The 26,380-nt window shown below is 38.1% G+C and overlaps 7 protein-coding genes and 1 non-coding gene across 9 annotated transcripts; 4 read left to right on the plus strand and 4 right to left on the minus strand.

The window, feature by feature from the left end:
* The first annotated feature begins 132 nt into the window (after positions 1-132).
* Positions 133-5,353, plus strand: LOC113779865 (protein SEH1). The gene is made up of 8 exons (XM_027325628.1): positions 133-392; positions 871-982; positions 1,162-1,262; positions 2,883-2,960; positions 3,275-3,430; positions 3,901-4,013; positions 4,543-4,669; positions 5,010-5,353. Exons 1-8 carry the CDS (start codon positions 234-236, stop codon positions 5,139-5,141), a joined length of 978 nt encoding a protein of 325 aa, XP_027181429.1. The 5' UTR covers positions 133-233; the 3' UTR covers positions 5,142-5,353.
* Positions 2,235-2,355, plus strand: LOC113781827. Its single transcript, XR_003469730.1, has one exon. It is a non-coding gene; the product is annotated as a small nucleolar RNA snoR104 (small nucleolar RNA).
* Positions 5,354-7,490: 2,137 nt separating the features above from the next.
* LOC113781687 (agamous-like MADS-box protein AGL29) lies at positions 7,491-8,460 on the plus strand. Its single transcript, XM_027327658.1, has one exon. The coding sequence runs from the start codon at positions 7,557-7,559 to the stop codon at positions 8,172-8,174; it is 618 nt and encodes a 205-aa protein (XP_027183459.1). The 5' UTR covers positions 7,491-7,556; the 3' UTR covers positions 8,175-8,460.
* Positions 8,461-8,875: 415 nt separating this feature from the next.
* On the plus strand, positions 8,876-10,467 carry LOC113779524. 2 transcript variants are annotated; one of them, XM_027325114.1, is made up of 3 exons: positions 8,878-9,318; positions 9,841-9,858; positions 9,950-10,467. In XM_027325114.1, exons 1-3 carry the CDS (start codon positions 8,949-8,951, stop codon positions 10,144-10,146), a joined length of 585 nt encoding a protein of 194 aa, XP_027180915.1. In that variant the 5' UTR covers positions 8,878-8,948; the 3' UTR covers positions 10,147-10,467. The 2 variants fall into 2 exon arrangements, with proteins under 2 accessions (XP_027180916.1, XP_027180915.1); XM_027325115.1 differs by lacking the exon at positions 9,841-9,858 and having other exon boundaries at positions 8,876-9,318.
* Positions 10,468-10,847: 380 nt separating this feature from the next.
* Positions 10,848-12,948, minus strand: LOC113779523 (probable WRKY transcription factor 53). Its single transcript, XM_027325113.1, has 3 exons — positions 12,231-12,948; positions 12,013-12,141; positions 10,848-11,737 (listed from the first exon to the last, which is right to left on the minus strand). Exons 1-3 carry the CDS (start codon positions 12,554-12,556, stop codon positions 11,113-11,115), a joined length of 1,080 nt encoding a protein of 359 aa, XP_027180914.1. The 5' UTR covers positions 12,557-12,948; the 3' UTR covers positions 10,848-11,112.
* A 2,365-nt stretch (positions 12,949-15,313) lies between these two features.
* LOC113780985 (probable zinc transporter protein DDB_G0283629) lies at positions 15,314-16,415 on the minus strand. Its single transcript, XM_027326793.1, has 2 exons — positions 15,856-16,415; positions 15,314-15,626 (listed from the first exon to the last, which is right to left on the minus strand). Exons 1-2 carry the CDS (start codon positions 16,357-16,359, stop codon positions 15,621-15,623), a joined length of 510 nt encoding a protein of 169 aa, XP_027182594.1. The 5' UTR covers positions 16,360-16,415; the 3' UTR covers positions 15,314-15,620.
* Positions 16,416-17,148: 733 nt separating this feature from the next.
* LOC113781158 (KAT8 regulatory NSL complex subunit 3) lies at positions 17,149-19,943 on the minus strand. The gene is made up of 6 exons (XM_027327031.1): positions 19,658-19,943; positions 19,424-19,485; positions 19,065-19,200; positions 18,609-18,681; positions 17,976-18,041; positions 17,149-17,678 (listed from the first exon to the last, which is right to left on the minus strand). The coding sequence occupies exons 1-6, from the start codon at positions 19,852-19,854 to the stop codon at positions 17,463-17,465; spliced, it is 750 nt and encodes a 249-aa protein (XP_027182832.1). The 5' UTR covers positions 19,855-19,943; the 3' UTR covers positions 17,149-17,462.
* A 4,762-nt stretch (positions 19,944-24,705) lies between these two features.
* LOC113781040 (subtilisin-like protease SBT2.5) lies at positions 24,706-25,582 on the minus strand. Its single transcript, XM_027326871.1, has 2 exons — positions 25,462-25,582; positions 24,706-25,308 (listed from the first exon to the last, which is right to left on the minus strand). Exons 1-2 carry the CDS (start codon positions 25,536-25,538, stop codon positions 25,098-25,100), a joined length of 288 nt encoding a protein of 95 aa, XP_027182672.1. The 5' UTR covers positions 25,539-25,582; the 3' UTR covers positions 24,706-25,097.
* Positions 25,583-26,380: the final 798 nt, after the last annotated feature.

Genomic DNA, 26,380 nt, shown 5'->3' on the forward strand with positions numbered 1-26,380 from the left:
CCTTCAAAGGAGTATTTGCATCCTCCTAAAATGCCGAAAAGAGAAGAGAGCCCTTAGTCACTGGGCCCGTTAGAGAGACAGAATTAAAAGCAGCCCAACCCCAGGGCCATATGAGTAATCTTCATTCATAGCATGTAAACTAATTACCTAGTAGAGAACATTAAAATTTTCAAATGAACCCAAAAACCTAAAACCCTAGCGAAAAATCTGAGAAAGGGGTTTAGGATCAGCAGATGGAGGAGACAATACTGACACTGGATCAGGATACTACTTGTACAGCTTGGAATTATAGTGGGCAAAGACTAGCTGCTGGCTCCATCAATGGGACATTAGCCATTTACGATTCAAAGGATCCAGCTTCTTCATCCTTCACCTGCACTTCCAGATTTAAGGTGCGTCACAAAAATTTACTGCACCCATTTCTTGCCTTTTTTCTTTTTGCCCTTTTTAATGTGCAATTTGCTAGTTGCTGCTATAAATGCAGTGGGCTTTAAATTGTTAAGTTAATAATCATCTTTTCTTGAAGATTTTGTTGGGTTTTGTTTAATTTGTGAAAAGGATATAGATTTTGGTGACAAAAACTTATTCGAAAACTTACTCGTTGAGCAGGGTTTTCGGTGTTGAGAAAGTAACATTTCTGGGTGTAGTTCTTCTTATCACTGCTCTGAGGCAATAAATAAAAATAAAAGGAACTTTAACTGTAGTGGAAATGCTTCATTTTCTAAAGTTGTAGCTTTGGAGTTGATGTTTCTGTGAACTTAAACACTCAAATTAGTTGTTTGTTCTTTGTATGGTCAACTGCTGTATTCTGATGTTGTATTTGTCTGAGATTCAAATTCCAAACATGATGCAATTTCTTATGCAAATTAGGTGCAAGAAACAAGCATTCTGAAAATTGTCTGGGTTCCTCCAGAGTTTGGAGACGCAGTTGCCTGCATTTGCTCTGATGGAAGTTATTCATTGTGGGAAGAAGTTGTGGAAGGTACTTATTGAGTTTAATACACGGTGTTTATCCTTGAAGTTATAGTCCTATATAAAAATTGTTACCACAATCTTTTGAAATGCTGGGCTTGTTCAGTAGGACCAATCAGTGCATCAAATGTTTAATCTTAGACCATGTAACCTGACTCTCATCATTCTATTCGTTTGGTAATTCTTTAGATGCTGATATTCTCCAGTGGAAGCTGTGCAAACGCTTTGACAGGAACTCAAGTCGAGTTTTAGACATTCAATTTGGAGTCCTTGCCACATGTTTGAAATTGGTAAGTTTTGGACTTAGTTCTTGACGACTTCAATCTCATTATGCATGTCATGTCATGAACAATTGACAAGGGCTTATAGCAAAAGGAAGAACTAAAAGTTCTGCATTTCTTCAACCACCAAAATCTAAAAGTCTGCAGAGTATTACATTGTAATTATATTGAAGAAGGCCCAGTAACATCTTTTCTCATTATTTGTACTTTCTGATGCATGTGTGATCAATGGGGAAATTATTGATAGAATTATCTCTTAGATATATTGTCTATTACTGTATCAATGTGTTGAAGAAGTTTCTCTGTATTTTTTTGCCGCATTGATTCCTCATGCTACGTTTTACCTAGTCTTTGAAGTTTGAATAATCCAGCATGCCTGATATAACACTCTAAGCCTTGTTTGCAGTGACACTGTATATTGTACTTGAAAAAATTGAGAAACTGTTTCTGGATATTTAATAACAATTGCAACTCTGCATTGAAATTTCTAGTAGTGGGGCAATGGGAATTACAAATTCCAATTTCTGAGCCGAAATAACTTGTAAGGTTTTTCTATTTTTCTGCATCACTATGTGCCTAGTAAGTGGCCCCCTTCTTTGTTTTTTGGTTCTGCATCAGTGTGTGGCTTGTAAGTGGCCCCCTTCTTTTTGGGTTTTATTTGTTGTTGAAGGAAAAACTCCAATTAGCCAGTGAGTGAATGCTTTGTTGTTCACTTAATGGTACTTAAAAGTAAGTTTATAGGGATATGAACACAGACTACATATGTTGAGTGCTTTTTCTACTCTATATTAAGTCATTATTCTGTAGGTTATTGTTCAAGAATTTGTAGTGCCTGATAAGGTTGCATTGTTTTTTTGGGTACATCTGGAAGAAAAGACTTGTTATCCTTCCATTCACTACACAAAGCTTCTTTTATGAATATTGATAATAAATGTTCCTGATAAAGTTGTATTAGTCATGTGTATGTCTGGAAGGAAAGAAGGGTAGCTTCTGAAAGTGAGATGCTACCCGATATGATCTTCCTATAGTAAAACCTTTGTAATTGTCTACTTGCAGCACTCAACAAGTAGAGTTCTTGTACGCTCAATTCTGAGGTACAGGGTGTATATGCACCAGTTTAATGACAATGCAGTGTTGTTTCTGCTGTATATACATCTGTGGCTGGCTTCCTATTTCTCATTAAGGAACCTTTGGATGATTTTTGTGACTTTCAATGGACTTAATTAATCACCAAAAGGAAATGGTCTAATAGTAGAACTCCTGATGCGATGCTCTGATGTATATTTAGCCAGAATTTTTCTAACAGGATGAGGGAATCGTTCAGCCCTGCCCTATTGAATGAATAAGGAGAGACATATTCCATGACTCTGCCATTCTTATGCTACTCATTCTTTACTCCCCCTGTATCTTCTTAAAGGAGTTTTTGCAAGAAAGAGTTGACTTCTGCCCCCCTCCTGGAGTTCAAAACATTTACAGTTCTGCTAATCTCCATTCTTATCTTATGATTGAACTGCTGTGGCTTAGCTAATATAACTAATTTAAATTTAAGTTTTTTTTTTCATTCCTGCTGTTATTTATTCCATATGTGCAACAAGTTGCTTAATTATGTCACTTTTGTGTCTTTTCCAGGTTGCTGCATACTCAGATGGTCAAGTGAAAATCTTTGATCTCCTTGATCCCCTGGATTTGATAAATTGGCAACTTCAGGTGGTTGTTCTATATCACTTAATTACTTTATATTACTGCAAACTAGTCACAGCAAGTATTGCTGCGATTTCTTTTGGCTTTGGAGTTCCAAGGCTTTTGTGTCTTATAGCAATTGTTCTCCTTTTTCCCTTTATTCTCTCTTTCCTTCTTTTGTTTCAATAATATTCATGGTTCAAGTATTGAGTAGATTTCCCCTGCCCCCTGCACCCTCAGATCCTAATACTTGTATGTGCTGGAAGACTTTTAATATTCACATTAACAAACATGATATTTTGATCTTTTGAGAATGGTGGGTCTGAATATTGTCCTTGTAGGCTGAATTTCAGAATGTCATTGAATCTACATCCAAATTTGGTAGACCTTTGTGCTTGTCTGCAGCAGTGTGTTGGAATCCTCAAAGGGGTGAACTCCAGCAGTCAAGCTTTGTTTTGGGTTTCAATTCAGATATTCCGCAACTCAATTCCTCTAAGGTATTACAGATTCTTTCTTCCTTCTTTCTTCACCTCACGCTACAGACACTTGATGGAAACATAAGGTTTTGACTCTTTTACCTGTTTGATATTCAGCATCAAAACTTGTTTGTTCACATAGTTTATTATTAGAATAACTAGTTACAAATGCTTAGTTTCTCACAGTGTGCTGTTTGTTGTATGAAGAGGATCCTGTCAATTGTTTAACTGTTAAGCTTGTGCATGACTTAAATGTCCCATAGTTCTTATTGCATGAAATGCACATATGTTGGTCCATATGGTGATGCATTATCATCAGGTAGCTTCCATTTCTGTTAAATATGAGGGGTGGCACTGTATGTGTTAATTGAGATTTTTTATCTTGTCCAATTGAAAATCATCATTGTCCAAGTATTGAGTGAACAACGAAGTGCTGGGTGAGACTTGCCCTGGAGGTTTCCATTGTATGACCTTTTTATAGGCTTCCACAGGTTTGGGAATTTGATCAGGATCACCAGAGATGGCTACCTGTTGCTGAATTGGCTTTGCCAGAAGATAAGGGTGATCAAGTTTTTGCTGTTGAATGGGCACCAAATATTGGAAGGTGGCATACAGCTGTTCATTTCATGAATTTGTCCTTTATACATGAGATCCCTAATAGGATTTGGTTTTTCTGATTTGAGATTAGCTTTCAAGAGCATGAAATCAAAACAGCAAGGAGATAAAGCTAGATAGCAATTTGTTGATGTGACAATTTTAGGTTATGATTAGTCTACTTTGTCATAAGGCACTTGATCCAACATTTCTGTTCCGTTCTTTTGACTTCTAAAGCAAGATTTTGGTTATGAAAAAGTTATAGGTGATTGAGATCTTGAACCATTCCAATGCTTTCACCTATGTTAAATTTAATAATTTGAAATTGTGGAGCACATTAAACCATTTATAAAGCTGCAAGGACTACCATAACACATTATTAGTTAGCCGAAACTACCATATGCTAACAAGACATGAGTCTGGACTTTATCATCTCACTGGACCTCAGATCCTTTACTTAATTGGTGCAATTGGAATAAGAATCAGATTAAAATATTCAAGTTTAATGATGGCGGATAAGAGCATTGTACTTTGTGCAGGCCATATGAAGTGATAGCAGTTGCAACTTGCAAGGGAATCTCGATGTGGCATGTCGGATCAAACCATGATCCTAATGGGAGGCTCTCCGTGGAGAGGGTTGCCTTGCTCTCAGGTCATAACGGCGAGGTACCATTTGCTAAAGCTTATGTACTCCGATGTCATTTTCCTTTCAGGGGTTAGATAGCAATTCTGAATAGTGGTATGAAACTACTTGTGCAATTTTTCTGGTTTTTGGGTGTGACATCATATTGCACTCTAATCCCAATATGGTTTTGCAATGCTTTTGTGTCTGTGGACCTTTTACCAATCTTTACAAATTTTTCTCTACTAAATCTTATTGTCAATTGGCACGTATGAACTGTGAAATGTTTTACATTGAATTGTTTATCCTTGCATCTTTAACCTCCAGCTCACCTGGCACACCAGTTATTTTTGGGTTGACAAAAACATTATATTTCTTGTATAGGTTTGGCAGATGGAGTGGGACATAAGCGGAATGACATTGGCCACCACCGGCAGCGATGGAGTTGTCAAGTTATGGCAATCTAACCTAAATGGGGTTTGGCATGAGCAGGCTCTATTTGAGCCAACCAGTTAGTTTGCTTCACTGTTATAGATGCAGAATTTGGGTTTGTTCGTCCTCCTGACTCCTCTTGGATTGTAATTCTTGGATTCGAATTGGATTGGGGGCACTTGTGCTAATATTTGACTGTAAAATTGCAAGTGTAGTTTTCACGGCACTTACATGTGGCTCCACAAGATGGTAATTACAAGAGCGATGATAATTGCTTTAACCAGGCAACTGGAGAAGTTGGGACCATTCTACTTTGTCCACTATAACGTGATCTACTTGATATTGGGGAAGAAGAGATCGATGGTACTGATGGATTTGACGAAATTCAGGAAATTGGGATTTTTTCCGTAAGTGGAAGGCTTGATTTCAGGATCTCCTACTTATAATTCTTTCCATCTTATCACTCAATTCAATCCTCCCTTAAATTGGGATATATGTTCGAATACAAGGAGTCAAAAATCTTTTATTAGGCCAAGCCAATGCAAAAATAACGATACTGGAAAAAAATTGGAGATAGCAAAAGCAAGAAACAACAGAAGGTAGAACTCTTTATGCCGAATGAATCGTCTAATTTTGACATCTGACTACCAAAAAAAAAAGTAAAAAAATGGTGTGCTCCCGACTACTTGAATCTTCGTACAAAATTGTTGTTGTGAATTTGTTTTGGAATTTTGTTTTTAAATAAGGAAATGGCAATTTCTTGAACACACTCAGTTTGTAAATTTTACTTCGGTTGACTGCAAGTGTGCTGCAATTCCTGCAAACCTTGTAACACAATCACTACAAGCCCTTAAGATGTCCTGTTGGAAGTATAGTTTACTAGATACACAATCACTGGAAATTTTTATACTTTATCCCCCTTCTGTAGCACAATATGCAGGAACCAATGTTTTTGCCTTTTCAGATGATGCAAACAAAAGAAATACAAATTAACCTTTAGAAAGGTTGAATTTAACCATTAACATTTGACGGAGACCATCAACAACGCCTTTGATCAATTCCAATTCCACGATCCATCATCTCTTATGGCTCAACGACTTGTACAAACTAGCTTAGGTAATGTAGTAAATTTTTTTCTACTTTCTACAAACAGCAATGAATTTATATCAAATACCAGTGTAAAACCGTCCTTCAAACAAGCATATTACTTGGGTAAATCATTTTTTACCCGCATGTGATTTGGTGATTTATCATATTACCCCCCATAGTTTAAAAACCTATACATAGTCCCATCACAGTTTGAGTTAAAGTATCATCATTAGTTTTTTTTTTTTTTTTGGTTAAAACTAATGATCAATATTAAAAAATCAAAGTGAAACAGTTAAATTGACAAATTCACTTTCCACTACTATTTTTTCTCTTTTTCTTTTCATGTCTATTTATTTTTATTTTTTTCCCTTTGGGAAGATAAGAGATGATTTTGAAAGATTGTACTTTTGGCCTACTAAATCTTAACTTTCTCCAAATACAAAAAAAAAAAATAGATAAATAACAAATAGAGAATACTATTAAAGATTTGGTTTAAAATCATACAACAATATTTTCTTTTAAAGATTTAACATTTTCTATTTCTTATTTATCTATTTTTATGTCCTTTTCTTTCTTTTTTTTTTTGGTATTTGGACAAAAAAAGAAAAAAAGTAGTAAAAAGTTAATTTATTAGTTTGACTTTGACATTTAGTTTTTAGCCTAGACCATGGGTGGATTGTGTATAAATTTTTAAACCATATTGGAGTTATATGGTAAAACATTAAATCAAAGTAAAAAGTAAGTTATCCTATTTACCTTTTAGATTAATCTTCTATACAATAAGAATGTATACGCTGTCTCACTGTGTATTGTATTATTAACCTAAGTAGCACCACATGTATGATGAATCTAAAAGTGATAATTTATATTCTATCAATATATATAAGATTTATTCATACGTGTTCGTCTTCCACGTAGTAATCTCATGAGATCACACGAAATGTTTTTGAGCCAATGGCATAAATCTTATACATGCCTAAAATAAAGTATTAAGCTAATCCCATTAAAAATCCTGATGCCCGTAGGAGTCTAGCAAAAGTGTTCATTGTATATCCATAGTATGTATGTTTTACGTAATTAGTGCTTGGTGTCTGATTTTATCCTCAATTGTAAGCCCATCATCTTAATGCCCAAAATAATTGGGCTGAGCTTTCTTCTGTATGCTTGTTCCACCGACTAGAGACTAGATATGAACAAGGATGTTTGGTTGATTGTTACTAGAACACCGGGAAAGAAGCAGCAAACCTGTTTTAGGAAAGTTAGAATTCCAGAATCAGTAGGGATTCGACGAATCTGCTGATTTACATTGCATTGCATTCACACGTATCCCTACATATATGTATAGACACCTCCTCTCTGCCTCCACAAACTTTTCTCCCCATTCTTCTCTGTGATCAAGAAACGTTAAAGATGGTGAGAAAGAAAGTGGACATCGTGAAAATTGAGGATAAAGCAAAAAGACAAGTGACTTTCACGAAAAGGCGGCAAGGGCTGTTCAAGAAAGCCAGTGCACTTTGCAATATTAGCAATTATGAGATTGGAATCATCACTTTTTCCCTGGCCGGCAACATGTATGCCTGGGGACATCCCACAGTTGACTCCGTCCTGAAGCGTTACATGGCCGACAGGGCCCAGAAACCTGATGAAAATCATCAAGAAAACGAAACTTCTCCAGGCGATCACCATCAGAACAAACGGGAGGTGAGTCTGGCTTTGTCTTTATCACTACCTGCAGATGAAAAAGAGACTCCTGAAAGATCTGACGAAGGGAAGGCTGGTCAGGAGAAGGGTTTGGTGTTGAAGAACAACAACAATAACAGTAGTAATCAAGAAGGGGAGAAGAGAGTGGAGGGGCATGCAGCAGCGGCGAAGTCAAAGGTGATGGCCTCATGGAATTTGCCAAAAGTTGATGATCTAGAGATTGATGAACTTGAACGACTTATGGCAGATATGGAAGAGATGAAAAAGAAGGTTGTTGATCGCGCTAATCAGATGAAAAGCAGTGCTGGTCGAGTTCCAAGTTCCTAGTCTGCCTAATTAGCTGGTACATATTTCGGGGGAGAAGATTTCAATCTTACAAGTCATTCAATTGTTAATTGCAATCGTTGGTCTGAAAGTCTACAAATTTTTTTTTTTTTTGGGTTTTTTTAAGGTTTGGTCATGTTTCAGCCAGCCACTGGCAGACAGGTATTTAGGTGAGTGAGCAGGGATCGGTAATTAGGACTTAGTAGTTAAATGGGGTTTTGTTTGAGTTCATAGGACGATGGACAGTATTGCTGCATGTTCCTTTTCCACTTTCTCCTCAGAATGTGGCACTTCTACATTTAATTTTTCTTTGTGCCTTAATATGTGCCAGGAGCAAGATATACACTTTGTCCGACTAAAGTTTCTTCTTTCCTACATCACAGGCGAACCACATTATAATGACCTTAACCGTAACCGGCACCGGCACCGGCACCGATTCCATTTGTTTCTTGATTTTCACCAATAATAAGCAGTAGTAGAACTTTTCATATAAAAATTCTATAATCATGTTGAATGACTTTGCCCGGAAGGGACTCGGCAATGTCTTTCTCATCTGATTCCAACCTTTGGGCTTTTGGCACCTGGGCATTTGGGCCTACTGGCTTCCCTCCGGCCATTTAAGTTCTCCAAAACAGGATAAGGCTGCTCATATCCAACACAATTTTCCTCCAAAAAATAAATAAATAAATAAAAAGACACAATTTTCCTCAATATCACCCTTTAATTTCCAACGCAGAACTGCAGATACACTACCGTAAAACTACGCGTTGTGCAAGAATGATATCAGCGATGAACTCCGTACAACCTCTCTGGAGTTTGAAGAGCCCCAAATTGTCACTGGGTTCTTCTTATTCTTACTCACTTCGGACTAGCGTTTCTCAGACAAATCTTGGTTGTAAAATCAAACAATCCAAGTTTGGCAGGAGATTTTTGGCAAATAGAGCGAGACTTGTAGTGTGTGGTGGGTTTCTTTTGCCAGTGGATCCCTGGGCACCTAATGTTGATTCACAAAGCATAGCTCCACCGCTCTTTGCTTTATCTCTTTTCCCCTACATTGGTTTCTTGTATTACATCACCAAATCCAAGTCTGCCCCAAAACTCACTCTTTTTGGATTCTATTTCCTGCTTGCCTTTGTTGGTGCCACCAGTGAGTTTCTTGCTCTTTTCCTGTCACTGAATTTCTTGTGTTTTCTTTGGGGTGTGAACACGAAGAAAGTTGCAATTATCCCTTTGTCATTTCAAGAAAAATAGGCTTCGACTCTTTCCCCCTTTTCCACGTATTCTTTTCAAAAGAAAGCCATCTATCATATTCATCAATACTTAAATCCTTTTGCCGACTATAACTGTATAAACAAATAATCAAATGGTTCTGCTCTTTTGATTTCTAATTCCGAATGTCCTTCTTATCTATTATGACTATAACAAATCTAAACTAGGTATGAGTTGCTAGTGACTTGTTTATGTTTTCTGATTCAACATCTGGAATTAAACAATCAGTTCCCTGACTTAGTGTACCGCTTGGAAAGTGAACAATGTTCGCTATGTTGAGTGAAGTTTCTTACCATTAAATTGACTGCAATTGCTTTTGCCATCCTATGCTTCATATTTTTGCTACCAAGAGCTAGTATTCCACACCACTAACATTTTGCTTCTTGGTTATTTCTGCCAGTCCCAGCTGGAATATATGGTAACTACTGTCCCTTATCAAAATTTTTGATGCAAATCAAGTACACCTTCCTCATAATCTAAAATTGTCTAAATTTTGTGCTCTTGAGCAGCAAAGGTGCAATATGGAACTTCCTTGTCCAATGTAGATTGGTTGCATGGTGGAGCTGAGTCACTGCTGACTTTATCCAACTTGTTTGTTGTTCTTGGGCTGAGGCAAGCTCTTCGAAAGTTGAAAAATGCAGACGAAACCTCCTCTAGTTTGGCTTCTGGTATTGAAACGGAAAAGTCATCCAATGTCAAATTTTAAGAGAACGGACATTTTATATTGGATACTTATCCTTGCCAATGTTTATACGTAGCTAATTCCGTCACCTCTGTCTTTGGACAACTTTTGGCATACATTTGATCTAGTATTGACAGTCTGCTGTTTGCAAAAATCATGCAATTTGGTTGTGAACCTAATTTTCCAGGTTGATTCTGTATCGTGTTTAAATAATCATCCTGAGATAATATTAATGGAGTCGAAACCCCATCCACCCTTCAGAAAGGACAGAAGAAAATATTAATCATGTTACATTTTTCATATCAGGTACCGTAAATAGTGCCATGCGAAGAATTTTTGATCTCCTTTCCCTGGAGCAACTTTATCTTTTAATTCTCAAGCGCTTATGCACATAATTGAGCAATTATGCTAGCTAAAGAAAGGCCTATGAACACACCTAAACAGAAAAGAAAATACATATTAAATAATCTGTGTTCATCTGAGAACTCTTAGCTTAATTCTTGGCAAACAAGAGCAACTTCTGTTCAGTGAAGGCCTGCAAATTGAAGGCAATATCCATGGATACCAACATACTAGGAAGCAGTTGGCGGCAAAGCCTTTGTCAAGAAGTTGTCAATCCAATGCGACTGGTTAGTGGTTAGTAAGATTCTTAAGCTTCTCAGGAACACTGGTCTATTCATAAAGAACATTTCTAGAGCTTAACTGCTAGATGGGCTAGATGGGAATGTTATAGCTATGGCCCCTGTACTCAGAGATTGGCCTCTATATTATTAGGTTCATAAACAATTTTAGATACTCTCTTGGCTAAATAACTAAACAATTCTGGATACTACCTTGGCTAGCATTATTTAGCTGACGTACAAATTTGTACAGGCACATTCTCATTCTACTTGTGAAAATGGGAAAGATTAGTTGCTCAAATTATCCATTTTAGAAGCATGGCCAGTTTGTTTGCCTATTCGCCTCTTCCTTTTACATTCAAGCCTGGGATCATGTGAAAAATCCAGGCGCATTGAATGGGAAATTTGGGTCTAGCTCAACAGAATCAATTGAAAAATCCAACCCTGCGATTGGTGAATTGGTAGCTGATGCAGTGGCTGAGATGATCTCCGTGAGATCAGATTCTGAACCGTGCAAATTTTTAATCCTTCCAAGGTTTGCCATGTGGCAGGGTGACATCGAGAAGTAGTTCGATCCAGATGTTGCTGGAGAGACAAAGGATGGAGAATAAGTCCCCAAGATGTTTTCATCAACAAGTGCTGACATTGGAAAGAGCTGACTTTCATCATCCATATGTGTTGCTGAAGGGAAAGAGAAGGGGGATACAATCTCCTTAGCCTCTGAATCCCCAGTATTAACCCTTAAATTTGCTCGAAAATTCATTACGATCTGGTTTGGCTGTTGAGGTTGTTGGTGGTTATTGTGATTGTAACTATGTTTAAATTCTTGCTTTGCTGGTGATGGGTGTTGTGGAACAGAAATGCTGGTGGCCGTGTTGCATACGTGCGTCCCTTTGTAAGTGATCTCAAATAGAGTAGGATCATCATCAGACCTCTGAACTTGCTTTGTTGCCCAGCAATTCCGCATGTGGCGGTATGTGCATCTATAGTAGCTTCTGCAGATAAATTGAAAACAGGGGTTAGTATTTACATTTCGTGTAGATGATTGTTTATCTGAAAAGCAGGCACCTTCTTAGGTAAGGGTTACTTTCATGTTTGCAGAGTGTTTTACATATTTTAGTGCAGTTTAGTTAAGGTAGTCAGGTCAGCTGGATGTACGCATCGGTTGTGTACTTATTACAGTTGTTTGTTTGAACTTTAAATAATAAGCGAGTGTGTAGCTTTATTATGACTTTTATGCGGGAGGACAAAGGAAATTGACCGCGCTCACCTGGGATATTTGGCTCCCAAAATGTCCTTCTGCCCGTACTTTCTCCAACTATAGCCATCATCAGCAGGTCCTTCAAGTCCGTTCTCAGGGCTAACCCTCACTTGTTCTGTCCATGTGGGCTGTGTCTTTCTGCAAGATTAATGGTGAATTTTTTAGCATGGTGACATCCTATCATAAACTTAAGCGTTGTGATAAGATTTGAATTCGACGAAATTCACCTCTTCTTAGATACATCTCTGAGGTCCTGATAATCGTTGAAGTTGTTCTTCGCTTCCTCATTCTGAGGGCTGCCCTCCACCGAGATTGAAGACTCCGGGGCGCCAGATGCCAGTGGCGTAGGCTGTGATTGTCCTACCGAGCCGCCACCATTCCACTTGAGGATCGAGAGAGCTTTCTCATAAGAAGATAGGATCCTTTGCAAGAGCAAATCTTGAGGCTCCATATATCCTGAGCTCAAGTGAACTCTGAGCTGCTTAGCTTGCTCCATCCCTTGAGTTAGCTCATTAACCAGCGTGTAGTAATCCCAGCTTGATCCGTACTCCATCTTGATATAGTTCCCAACTAACTGCTGTTTCAAGAACAATGCCTTCGATTTCTTTAAATGGCTTATCTCGTCCAAGTGCTATATTAGCGACACTCGGTCCGCGAGTTTGCTGCTGTCGAAGTTTTCAGTTTGCAGCATAAGCAGGAGACGGAGCAGAAGTGGTGCAGAAAAAATTTGGAAATGTTTTGTCAAACTGAAAAGGGTCGATGAAGAAGTTGCCAGACTGCAGACTGGAGTGATTTTGGAAGGAGGACTTGGAAGTTTGTTTCTGGGCAACTAAACTGAGGTTACGCTGTTGGGTGCAACTGCTAACTGCTAAGACGCTACTGAAAATGAGAGAAGCCGCAGCTGCTGAGTGCTGAGGAAGAAGCAGAGTGATGGATTTGAATTTAAAGAGACAGACACCTTTGAGTATTAATCTATGATTTGAATACTTGACAAAGAGGAGGGGCTGTGGAAAAAGACTGGGAGAGTTGAAGTTTGACTGAGAAACCGAGTTTTTCCGCGTAGATTGGTCTTTGGTCATATTGGAATTTAGAAGTAAAACGTACTCTTACTGAATAGTGAGGCAGTGGAACTAAGGAAGAATGCTGACCAATTCAAAAGGGTTCTTTTTCCTTGAAACAGTTTCAAAAAGCACGTTTAAGGTTTGAGTTCCGGTAAGCGGTAGTGGCAAGTCCCCTCTCCATCTAAGTGTACTGTTGTACCTCCTCTACTTTTTTTTTTTTTTATAATATGTACCAAGATTGGTAACTTCAATTGTTTAGAATAGTGCATGTAGCATTGGATTTTTGAAATTTTCAATTTAATCCTCAAAAAAAAAAAAAAGTTCCCAATTTACATCACACCATGGACACCAATTATTGCTAACTTTGAAGCACATAAATTTTTTTTTTTGAAACGATAGGATCTTTTCATTCATTAAAAAGGGAATTTATATGTGCGAGTAGAGGCTTGAAAAGCTGTACAACTAGTACTCAATTGCACTGAGGAAAACACCATTCCTCATCCAAAAGAATGCCTAAGGCATAAGAACTTTAATCTTTTACAATTTGTCATGAAAAAATAAATTTCGCTTATTTAGTAGTAATATATTATTTACTCCACAATTGTTGACAATTGGAACTGGAAACGTTGAGACTAGAATTATTAGATTCTAGAATCTAACACATCGGGGGAAGAAGGGGGGGGGGGGGGGGGGGAAATGCAGTGGTAACTGGTAAGGTCCAAGTGCTGACCAATTCAAAGCTCCAAACCAAATGGGCCTCCTTTCTTTCCTTCTTTCCTCCTTTCTCTGAAAATACTTTTTGACAGCAAATTCGTGGCGCACATGATTGAAGTTTGGAGGAGCTTACCAAGTCAGAGAAAGGGATTTAGGTGATTTGGATATGCAGCTGCTTAGATAAATCCTCATACGTCATTCCGCGTGGTTTCTTGATTGCGGCTTCTCACTACTACGACACCACATACTAGTACTTCGTTCAATGGCCAAATTATGAAGATTCCAATTCGTAATACCTCCCTCCCCCACCCCCACCCCTACCCCACCGAAAATGAAAAACAAAGGATCAGAGTTGGTGAGTTTAACTACTAGTCCCACTCGTAAATCGAGTTCTTAACCTTTTTTTTTTTTTTTTTTGAGAAAAGAGTTCCTATTATATATGATTGAGAATAGGTCGGATGGTTCGAAGAAAAAAAAAAGTGTAAATGAGAGGGCTCGAGTTCGATCCCTCCACTGCATAATCATAATAAGGTGGTATTTAAAAGAAAAATCTGTTAATATGACATGTATGCATCTGCCACCAGTCTTGTCTATAGTAACGAAATTAACTGAACATCCAAGACTCACCGGGAAAGAAAAGAAAACATGTTGTGTCCATAAAATTTCAAGATAGGCCCCGAAGGATTTCTTCTTTTCAAAATGTACCATTTATACTCCACTCACTCTTATTCCTATAAGGGAACAAATTAGACATGCATAATTCCAGTTTGGTAAATGAAAGCCTCTCTTGTCTTGCACTAAGATTTGAGTAGTGGAGAATTTCTTACTTTTAATTATTAAAAAGATTTTAGATTTCAGCTCTACAATTTATAGATTATTCACACCGCGATATATACCAACCAGTTCTTGCCAGCTGTAATATAAAAGCAAAATACTTTGCCGGAGTTTAAATCACGGTCAATTAATTAACGCACCAAGGACTCTGGTGAAGCTTCGAAGCAATAGAAAAAAAAAACGAGAAATTAATTTTTTTTTTTTTCCTCCTGCGCAGGAATAATAGCAGTATACGGCTAGTGGATTATAGAATTTGACTAATGATAACATTTTCAACGAGGCAGCCAATATTAAGAAATAAGGAGCACCTCTCCAGTCACCAGGATAAAGCAGCAGTATATCATTTCCTACGAATTTTTGTATGGTTAAAAGCCATTAACGCGTAAAATTCAATGGGAGTCTCTATAGCCGTGTCTTCTTGCAAAGTTTGTTTACCTTAGTGGCAAAAAAAACCTGAGACTATAGAGAGATTTGTTGTAAAAAAAAACTGAGGAGGGATTCATTCATTTAGTGTAGGATTCATTCATTCATTCAAAAAAACTGAGGAGGGATTCCTTGTGGTGGTGGTTTAGTCCTCTCCGAGTTACCTCAGAACCTCTTCAGGCCCTTCCCATCCACATAGTATAGGAAGCTATCGTATCGAAAAAAAAAAAAAAAGATTCATTCATTTAGAGCTCACATAAGGAACATCAGCTAACGAATATTTGGATCCGCCATCCAACTTACAAATGGTTGGTTCAGCACTGCATTGAACGGGCGATGTAATTTAAATAGTAAAGGTTTTGCTACAGAAACTTCAACCTTGAAGAAGCCTTATTTATACACTTATAAGCCAGGATTTATCTCCTTCGTACTGTTTCAGAATTAGGAGGATAAAACATTTTCAATTTGCTTTTTTTTTTATAGCAATTGAATTGAGAATTCGGTACTTCTTTAGCTTCTGCTTCATATTTATTAGTCCCTTGCTGTATAGTTTCAGCCCTCCTCGTTGATCTTTCCCAGCAGCATTCAGTTCTGCACCCAAAAAACAAACTTTAATTAGTACCATCAACCGGACAAAGAGTAATTTCTTGTTCTTACAAAAACATCTTAGAGATTAGAATACGACCCACTGATCAAGTCTCCTTGTCTTAAAATGACGGCCAATTCTTAGTTGCCATATTTCCCTCTTGTATTTTAGTATTAGACAGGCATTACATGGGATATCAGTTCATATAAGCTAGCACACAGTGGAAACACACACCTCTGCAGAAGTTTCTTTGTCACTCTCATCGTCGCTGCTGCTTCCATCACTGGACTTGCCTGCCTTGTGATTCATTTTGTTCTTCATGTTCTTTATGTGCTCGCCAATATTGGCAATGAAATGGCCTCCATGGCCTTCCTTCTTTTTCTTGTCATTTGCTGCAGCATTAGCCACATACATTTGTGATCCTTGACATGCCGATTGCTGAACATGGCTAGTAGCGTGGCTCTCATGGTCATGATGGAGTGAAACGTGATTCTTGGCCGCACCATGCTGTGCATGATGTCTGTGATCACGGTCACCATTTTGCCCATTATGCTCTTGGTGCTTGTGCTCAGTGAATATTTTGCGGGCTGAATTAGCCATCTCCTTCACCTTGTTAGTGAAAGAGTGCTCATTGTTAGCCTTGTGGGAAGTCTCAGTGGTTGTCTTCTGGCTGATGACAGTAGACTCCACATGAGTGTAAGTTTGCTCAACAGGCATATGGCATTGCATTGAAGCCATTGAAGTTCAGTTTCTGGCCGGCTTCCGTTCTGATTCTGATTGCTAATTTGCTAGTGCTTCTTGAGCTTTCGAGTTGTTGATCAGAACTTACATATAGTAGTGGGATTGCTTTCAGTCCCCGCCCGTCACGCTATACTCCGAATCTCCTTTTCCTGCGAAGCACACATTTGGGAGAATTTATTCCCTGATGATAACATTCGCCTGACTCCTATTCATTTATTCCATGTTCCATCACTTTGAGCTTCTCTGAATGGCCACACTTTCAACAATGCTCTTGAAGAAACGAGTATGGGTAAATGGTACTGATCAATTTTTTATTTTTATTTTTTTTAAATCTAGCTAGACTATGATCGCAATATCTTTTGACTCAACCATCGGTAGACTCTCTACAGAGGCATCTTGCTTAGAGCTTTACAGAGGTTTAAAAGTAAATTCTTTTCTGAAAATAGTAAATGGGCACTTCCAACCAATTACAGAGACTCTGGAAAGCACAAATTTCAGGAAAGTAATAATTTTTCAGCACAAATGCAGCGTTCTAGGCACTGAATAATCTGTCATCATGTAAAGAGCTGAATAACTCAAGTGAGAGAAAAAAAAAAAAGCAAAAGAAACAAAACCAAAATTGGATCAAATTTGGTTTTACTCCTGCCTCAGATAGGTACCATCAGACGTTCACGCACAAAGTGTCCCCGGATGAGAGTCAAAAGATGAGATTATACCAGACAAGAGATGTTACTTGTATTTACCAGAAACACGATAAATTAGGAAAATGATGTAAAATAAAAGAAATAAACATGTTATGTGTATCCATATAGACAAACAGTAACAAATTTTGCACTTCAAAGTTTTCCGAGGATCCAAGTAGTCTATCCACATCCTCCTGGGAAGACCAAATGAAAACTCACAAAATCCTAATAACTTGTTTTCTAGGAGCATACATGCAACAAAAGCTTTAGTGAATAATAGAGAGAGCATCTCCTTGTAATAACCAAGACATATGCACAAAAACATTGATAGCTCGGCAGAACATGTCAACCAAATATGTTCGTGCCCATCTGACAAACAAAATACTCTTCCACCAAAAGGGTTAAGCTGCCACTTTGTCACCTTTCTTTTAAAAGATTGGAAACAAAAGTAGCTATAGCCTGGATTGCACGGTCTCCAGCTTCATCTTGAGAAGTTCCAGATGATTGTTGATGCTTCTTAGCAATCTTGAAAGAGTGATCACCACCTTCAATAACATGCAATTCACTGACTACAGTCATCTTCTTCTTTACAGCATCCAACTTCTCCAGTGGACAAAGCCCATCTTTGCTACCCTTTACGATTGAATGTTATGTAACCCACAGCCAAGTATGACACAGCAGAAAATACAGTTAAAATTTCATGTTTGCAGGAAAAATGATGCTTAAACATTGAGGAGCCTATAATGCAATTAGCAGTGATAAATTCAATTGAAACCAGCCATGTAAATATTCAGTATCACAGTAGAAGAAAGATGGAAACCAAAGCAAATCTCAGAATAGAAGCCAGATTCATGCTTTTCAACCAGGGAAAATTTCCACATAATGGGAAAGAAAGAAAGGGGGAAAAAAAAAAAGATATCATCTCGTCACCTGTACAAACATGACAGGAACTTTGAGTTGCAACAGTGTTTCATCTCGTACTGCACCATTCATCCCCTGAAATTGAGAGGGATTAAACCGAGTAGAAGAATATAAATTTGTGCACCCAAGCAGACATGCAGACATACACACACAGAAACGGCGACTTCAACAGATAAAGATATAGCAATTTCTTTTTGTACTCCCCAGTTACTTTTGGCCACATTAAAATACTGCCCAGTGCTAATATAAAGGGTAAAGGGCTTTTGAACTCGTTTTTATGGCTTAAATGGAAATTCACACTCCTTCGCCTTTGCCTATGAAATTTAGTCCTCCAGAATATTTATACTTGCTCAAGTCTCAAAAATCTGCTCGCCAAAAAAGGAAAGAAGTCTTAATAGGATGAGTTCTTTTCATCTTTAATACCCAAGTAAGATGCACCATGATGCATCTGCCTAACTTACATAAATAAAAACTACTGATCTCCAGCTCGTGCAGAGACAAGACATGGAATCGACCATTGCTTAATTGCAGAATACAAATTGAAAGATCAGTTCAAAAACATCTGATATGCACAAAAAGGGACCAGATCATCACTAGTAAAACTACCAGAAAAAATAAAATCAGATGTAAATGATGTCCAACCTTTAACGGGTAGCCCAAACAAACTACTGCCAAAGCATTGACTTCTTTACCACTAGCAACCATGCAGCTCACCCTATACACCCAAAGCCATGACAAAAAGATCTGCATCATGTACCATACATACAGCCAGGAATAGTCTCAATAAAAAGTAGTCAAAACCATATAAAGCCGTTCTGCAAAAAATTATAATTGTCTCACTCGGCTAGGATGATAGAGTGCAAAAGATCTCATTTGACAGACTCATAAATATATGAGGTTTCATGCTGTACCCAGTAATTTCCAAAAGTTGATTGGTTCCTGCTTTTTTGGCGATTTACTCATCAGCAAACCAGTAAGCTTTGTAAGGACCATTGCCTTGGCCACAATTGAAGAAAACTTACAAACAGAAAGACAATCTATAAGACTTCCACAACTTTGTGACAAACTGAAGAAGAATAACGCATGAACTAGTGTTACCTAGAACCCATGGATTTCCCAACCATGATCAACGGATGCCCGGCGTACATCTGCATCGTCTTTCTAACAATATCTGTATGGAATTCAACCAGTTTTTCTGCCTTAGGAGGAGCCTTTCTTTTCCCTCCAGCAATATCTGCCAAAAATCAAACCAACAACCTTACCTTAAAAATTCAAACTTTTTGAAACACCATAAAAATATCATGCTATTTTTTACTCACTAACTTCAAACTATACCTCCTAATCGAACACAATAATATGCCCACTATCATTTCTCATATTAACAGGAACCATGTGACCGAGAAAAATAAAGGAAGTACTACAAGAGTCGGGATTGGCAAGAAAAAGGAACAGCTTACATGGGTAATCGAAGGTTACAACTTCAACAGCATTTAGTGCCTTGTGCAACATCTTCTTCCATCTGCTTTAGAATACTATTAAGTTGGGTTATTTACAAAATAAAGGAATATTGAGGTTTTTTATTAGGTTTTCAGAAATATACAAGTCTGTCGATTTCACAAGCTAAGAAGATTCAATATAGCCAAAGCGCGCTCACACAAAACCAGTAGAGGAAGGTGAAACGCGGGACCCACCTGACCATCCAGTCAGAGGAAGAAGGAGCACCAGCGCCATGAGCAAAGACAATTACAGGTGATGAATTGTCTTTCTTACCCTTCACAGATGCGCTGGTATTGACTGTCGTTTCTTCCCGCCCTTCTTCTGCATTTTGTTCCTTAGGATCGTTTTCGAGGCTCTGGCTGCTCGTACGCCGACGTTTTGAAGCCCGCATAGCTGACAGTATTCTCAGATAGAGAGAAGCGAAGATGAGTAGATTTAAGAAATGGGTTTTCTGAATTCATCAATTCAGCAGCTTCATACTTCCTATTATTCTTCCCCTAACTATATGCTTTTCTCGATTCTTGCTGTGATTTTCGCGCCACAAGCTTTTGGGGGGAAATATTGGGCAAGTATGGGCATCAGACCCACAGCCGCAGGCCCATATTTTTAAAAGTTTTGGGCGTTAAGCCCAGTTAGTGGCCTTTGAGATCTCAGCAGTATACATACCTTGGGTCAATACAGTTGTTCATACCAACCCATTTACAGTTGAGAATACTAGTAAACATTACTGTCATACATTCTATCTTTGTCTCCACAAATTTCAGAAATCCTAATTTTAGATATATAAGCTTTTATAACTCAATAAACTAATCTAATATTATTGTTCCCCTTGGAGAAGGGGCCAGTACAACCAAAATTTTCGTACAATTATGTGGGTATTGTTCATTTTATATGTTTTTGCGTATATTTACATTTCTGTGTTGTACACGTAATTTTTGTTCTTATACGCTAAATCAATAATTTAATACAACTACGATTGTAAACGTACAACACATTCTAAAAAAAGTGCAATAACTGTACCAATTGTACAAAAATTTCAACCGTACAGTGCAGACCCCTTCTCCGTTGTCCTCCAAAATTAGGAATATGGTTTACTAGAACCATTGCTAAATTTCACGTTTATCCCCCCTCCCCCTCCTCGCAAATTAAAAACTGTGGTTCCGTCACTAGTCAAATCTCCGACTCCCGTTAAGTTTACTAGATCTCTAAACAACATTTGATCAGGTACAAGCTTGGGAAGTCCTCGCGTTTACACACAAATTATCACTAGAATCCAAGTATGTAGCTCAAACCTGTAAAAAAATTTTCAGCAAATGAAGCTATTGGCCCTCAAAATACTGATAAGTCAAACTAGTAAAATTTGTTCCTTAGAGCTTATAGCTACCAATATTATCAAAATCTTTTTTTTTTTTTTAACACAGGGAGTATCCCAGTTTTGCCAAACTAATCTCCCTGCACCTATACACCTCGCCCCCCAAGAATATACAAGCGGTAGAGAGGTGATTCGAACACACGATCTTGAAACCTAGCAAGACTATCCCAAAATCATCCGAGCCAACCCCAAGAGGCACCAATATTATCAAAATCGGCGGATGCATTTTGGGTAATGACAAAAAAAGGTGCCCCCAAAAGTCAAGATGGTGAAGGCAAAAAGCCAAACAATCAGATGCCCACAAGTGTACCATTCATACCAGCTACAAGGATCCCTTATCAAATTCTCGCTGAACTTTTTTTTTTTTTTTTTGCTAATTGTCATCTTCTACACCAATTCCTACTCCACTCTAACCTATTCTGGGACGTGATCCAATAGGATCACGAGAACGGATGAGAATTAAACCACCATATTAATGTGGCTTCTCATGTGGGCTATCAAGTGATAACTTTGATGGGAGGTAAATTTTGAATTCTTGATCTTCCACTCCACAAGATATGTGGTAGCCAACTACTGCTGCAGAGGTAGTTGGTTAATTCGCTGAACATATTGGACATGAAGATTCCGACAAATGTCAAATAATATGTTTTAGCCAGCAAAAGCGAATGTCAATCAATTACAGGGGAATCGCATCTGTGTTATCTTTCAAGCCTTGCTGGATATGGTTTTGAGATGCCTTAAGGATTAAGCTGGTTTGCCCTTTGTTTATTAATCTAATAGTTTATTGCCTAGTCGTGGTTCTTAGGGGCCAACTTCTGTTTAACCTTTAGCGCTGTTTCTGTGGTGGGTTTGGAAACCTTCAATTTCTCAAGGTAGGTGTCTGAGTGATCTCCGTACTCCATTATTTGCAAAAGTCAAAATTCTCTTTGGTCTTTGTTTAATGAAAAGCCTTTAAGCGCATCTATCCATTGAATTATTTGATTCTTTACTATAGTAACATATTACTTTCAGTCACTATATTGCCAGTTCGCATTAGAGTCATAATGCCTAAAGAGTTACAAATTGAGAATATAAATTGTATTTGCTTCATGAATAAGTCGAACTCAGATGTGTATTAATCTTAATACCATCTGTTTGTGACAGTCCCTCCATCTTCTTTAGTGCAGATAGATGCATGGCTGAAAAATTAGTTTTCACGTGGAGAATACCATTTGAGCGGTAGTGGATTTAAAGTTTAAAAGCCAGTTGATCATAGGCAAATAATTTAGCCTATACCTTTATCCTTTTTGCCAGCTCTTTTTGGAAGCAGTGGGATTTGACGATGCCGATAAAGATAACAAGGCAAGATATGGAGACCCTACCATCATACCCTGTCGATCGGTTCACGTTTTCTCCATTCTTGAATTAGAGATGTCCACTTTATTAAGGTCTATATAAAGGGCTGCTTGTCGAATCCTGGTCCATGGAGCAAGGCGTAGAGTCTCATAGACCAATAAGGATACACAAGAATCTTCATTCTTCAAGGCATTGGTTGTTCACTCTCCCTCAAGGGCTTCCCCGACCTGGGGCATGCACGAATGGCCCCAATAATTTAACAGGGGTTAACGTGCCTCAAGGCTAGAGAAGCTCTTGGGGGAGTATTGAACAGGTCATGCCTTGCGTGCTTGTGCCAAAAAATGATGATCATGCCGACAACCATCGTTTCAGAAGTTTGAGAATCGTTTCGCATTACCAATGGCTTTCATTGCTCACTCTCCCTCAAGGGCTTCCGATCGACTTGACTCTTCAAGAGCGCCTGAGCTGAGGCGCTTGGGGAGAGTGGATAATGCTAGCCAATGTTACCGCATGTAGTTTAGTTATCAGTTATCACTGCAGCTGGAAGCCTAGAATCAAGTGGCTCCTGAGCAACTATTCCTCCGACCCTGCCAAATTAAGTTCTCTGATCAGGTTGGAAATATTTGTGCTAGTTTTTTCTTCCTGCTACCCATTTGGATACGATAAATACATGGTAAGAAACAATCTCCAAGGGTTAACACATGCATTACCTAACCATGATTGATGTTGTTAGCCCTAATTCAATAATTGGTAAGATATTCTTGGAGGGAGAGTCCGTATTAATTTGAATGCTTGAGAAATTTTATTCTGGTCTGGAGCAGCTACATTCCTTGATATCATCTCAAAACATTACGCATACTCGCGTTAGAGAACAAGGATTCGACAGGCTACCATACCGAAGGCTCACGATCGGTGATAGGCGTACTAATTGTGTAAAAGTGTGACAATTATCAAATTACTCCATCAACACAAAAAGTTGGACTTAAAATTCCAACATACTTGTAATAGTAGTACTAGTAAAATAGCGAGTGGAGAGGGTGTGGTGGTGGTACCACAGAACTTTGACAAAACAGTGCCGTTGGGGATGCATGTGATGAGTAAGTAGTGGCTTGACCCCCCACCCACCACCAGGCTCCAGGGCCATCACCATGCATGTCAGCTTTTTTGGTTCTCTTTCAAACATCTTTGTTGAAAATGGAAACGCATAATATAGCAAGAAGTAGAAACTCTGTCGTCCTCTTCTGCAACTCGTAGGATCCGTAAGGACAAGATAGTGAAAAAGTGGGGATGGAAGGACAGGGCCTATGCATGAATGTATCACATCTAACTTAATCAGAAGGAATCTATCTATCTGCATTTCTTCGTTTATCGAACCTCATTGTTTGTGTCCGCATGTTTTGTGTGCAAGAAGAAAGCGAGAAATTGGCAGCTGGACTTGTGTATCAGGATTCTCAGGGGAACCCTGATTGAGCTTCAAATCATACTTCTCCCAGTACACTAGCTAGGAACTGTCAACCTCTTTGTAGCATTTTTAATTTTAAGCTGTCAGAAGACTCAAAACCACTCTGATCTTGGTGCTGCTGCTTCACATTTCACACATATACACCTACACTCGCTCTGTGTGACCGTGTTCCATTTCATCAGTATCCCTTCTTTAGGTTTGATTTGCCTTGCGCGGTTTAAAAGAACATTGAACACACACACACACGCACACATTTATTTATTTATACTGTTTCAATATATAGTAGTACAACTCAATAATTAGCATATTAAATATGAATAGGGAACAGTGTTGAAAGCATAATTATGTTTCTCTATGGATAATGAATTTAATCCAACTGATGGAGTCATTGACTTATTCTTTCGAGTTATTGCTTGATTCGTGATTGACTGATGAGAAATATTTAAAACAAACACACACATGCATCCACACAAGACTTCGAAAGTGAAACTGGAAATATTAGGCATTGGCTCAATGCGATGGATCTTGGACTCTTGGTATGTGTTACTAGTAACATAAGAATCATATTTCTGTAGATTGTTACCTAAGGGAGTATATCCGATGAGCAATGACTACTATTTTTTAACATTTTTTGTGGGGTAGTAGAGAATGATGTTATTGTCTATTTTTGCCTTGTGAGTGTGGTAGAAAATAACAAATCCTTTCCTTGTGTTTAGGCACAATAAAGATAACTTGATCAATCCTAAACCAAGTCACACACACTTTCTTTAAGTAATTACTGCATCAAATGGTAACCATTCAACTACTTGACTCATTAACACAACAATATTCCTAACACAGGTTACTCGACTTTATGACCAATGCTAGTCGTAATAATAAATAAATAAAGGTGCAGTTTTATTGAGTCTCTTTCTTATTTTCATTCTAACTTCTGTGGAACAGATCCGGCTTCATAGAAATAGGTGCTTCCCAGTGAAAGTGTAAGCTGACAAGAAAGCAAAATGTATGGTTCATGTAATTAGGACCTTAAAAAATGCAGGAATGTACGTGCAATCTTTTGGCTAGAAGAACTGTTAGATATGAGCTCCAGATCCCAGATTGTAGACGATAACTATCATGTTATGATTTCTAATAATTACACCAAGAGCACCCAAAAAAAAAAAAATAAAAGGAACAGACTTCACCGTAGGAGAAGGCCGAAGGACAGGCAGTAAAATTAGCTCCAAAGAGAAATATCCTAGTCCTTAGTGCCTGCTCATCACTTACAATGCTCAACACTTCCACCCAATCTTGCATCATAAAACCCTAGTATCTTATACTACGCCTTCTCGTACTTGTTTTCCCCTAACTTCTACCTCCAATGATGAAAACAGCACACGCCATATATATATATATATATATATATATATATATATATGTGAGAGCAATAAATAGTGCTACCTACGAATTGCAGACATGTTTAGCATCAAGCAAGCTCTTGATTTTTCTCCACAAGCCTGACATCTTTAGCAGATCTAAGCACATTTGCTTGATCATCAGTGATTTCTACCGCGAACCCGTCAACGATGACCAATGACAGAGTTTTCTTGTAGCTGCCAGGTTCGAGGGTATTCGCCAACAAATCATCGTGCTTCTTGCTTAAGTACAAATGAAGTTCATGCGCTCCCCTCTTCGTTCTACGGAAAAGAATGTTGATGCATATGATCCACATGTTTAGGAAATCACATATTAATGACGAAACCGTTGTTAATACACTTATTTTTGTTGAAATGGTTTCTTCATAATGGAGAAAAATAAACAGCAAGTTAGGTGAAAAACAAAAGACAAACCTGCTGGATCGAAGGCGCTCATATTCAGGATCATAATTCATGAAAACGAAGTGCAACTCGTTGTTTGTGCTTTCCATCACTGCTTCTGGCTAAGTAGTTAGCACATGTGCAGAGGATACAAATGCCACTGCCTGGCTATTTATACAGGAATGTGATGCCCGGTGCCAACTGTTCACGACTAGGGTAAAGAAAAATTACCCTCTTAGACATTTAAAAGCCGACCTAGAAAGCAAAATTAAAATGAAAAGGAAAACTTTTGCCAAGACAATCATGGAATCTTGATTGCATAAGCATTTCTAGCCCAAAGAAATTATTAGTTACTCTAGCCACCTTTAAAAAAAAATGGTACCAAGAACTGCAATCATGTATATGGAGATTATACTGATCAGGATTGATTGCATAATGCATCAAAAGTTTTATTTTTCTCTGTTGTTATACTCGAATAGATTCCTATTCATGCCAGCCACACAACTCGAGCAAAATATGCCACCGCCAGAATGCGATTGACTATATATGTTCATCATGCAAGACTTGAACAGCTTATTCTTCGGTTAAAGACTTTAATCCTATGGCATTTGGGCTGATTGGAAAGATGCAGATCATGTTCATTTTCCCTGCAAGATGCATCACAAAGAAGAAGACATTCAAGTGGCAACATTTTTTTTTTTTTTGGTGGGGGGCCAAGTCATTCAAGTGACAACTTTGACAACATAATATATATTCCAGTGGGACACTTTTGCGATAATATAATTAATCAAATGCTTTAACGTCTTTTTTTGTCCCTTCTTAGGGTAGGGTTTAGACGATACTGGAGATAATGCTTTAGTTAACAATATCTTAAACTGGAGCTTTGTTGCCTAGGGTTTTGCTTTAGTGCGAGTTAATTGTGATTATGGTAGAAAAGTCAACTACTGACATT

Source organism: Coffea eugenioides, chromosome 8 (assembly GCF_003713205.1).
Source record: "Coffea eugenioides isolate CCC68of chromosome 8, Ceug_1.0, whole genome shotgun sequence".
Classification (NCBI taxonomy): domain Eukaryota; kingdom Viridiplantae; phylum Streptophyta; class Magnoliopsida; order Gentianales; family Rubiaceae; genus Coffea; species Coffea eugenioides.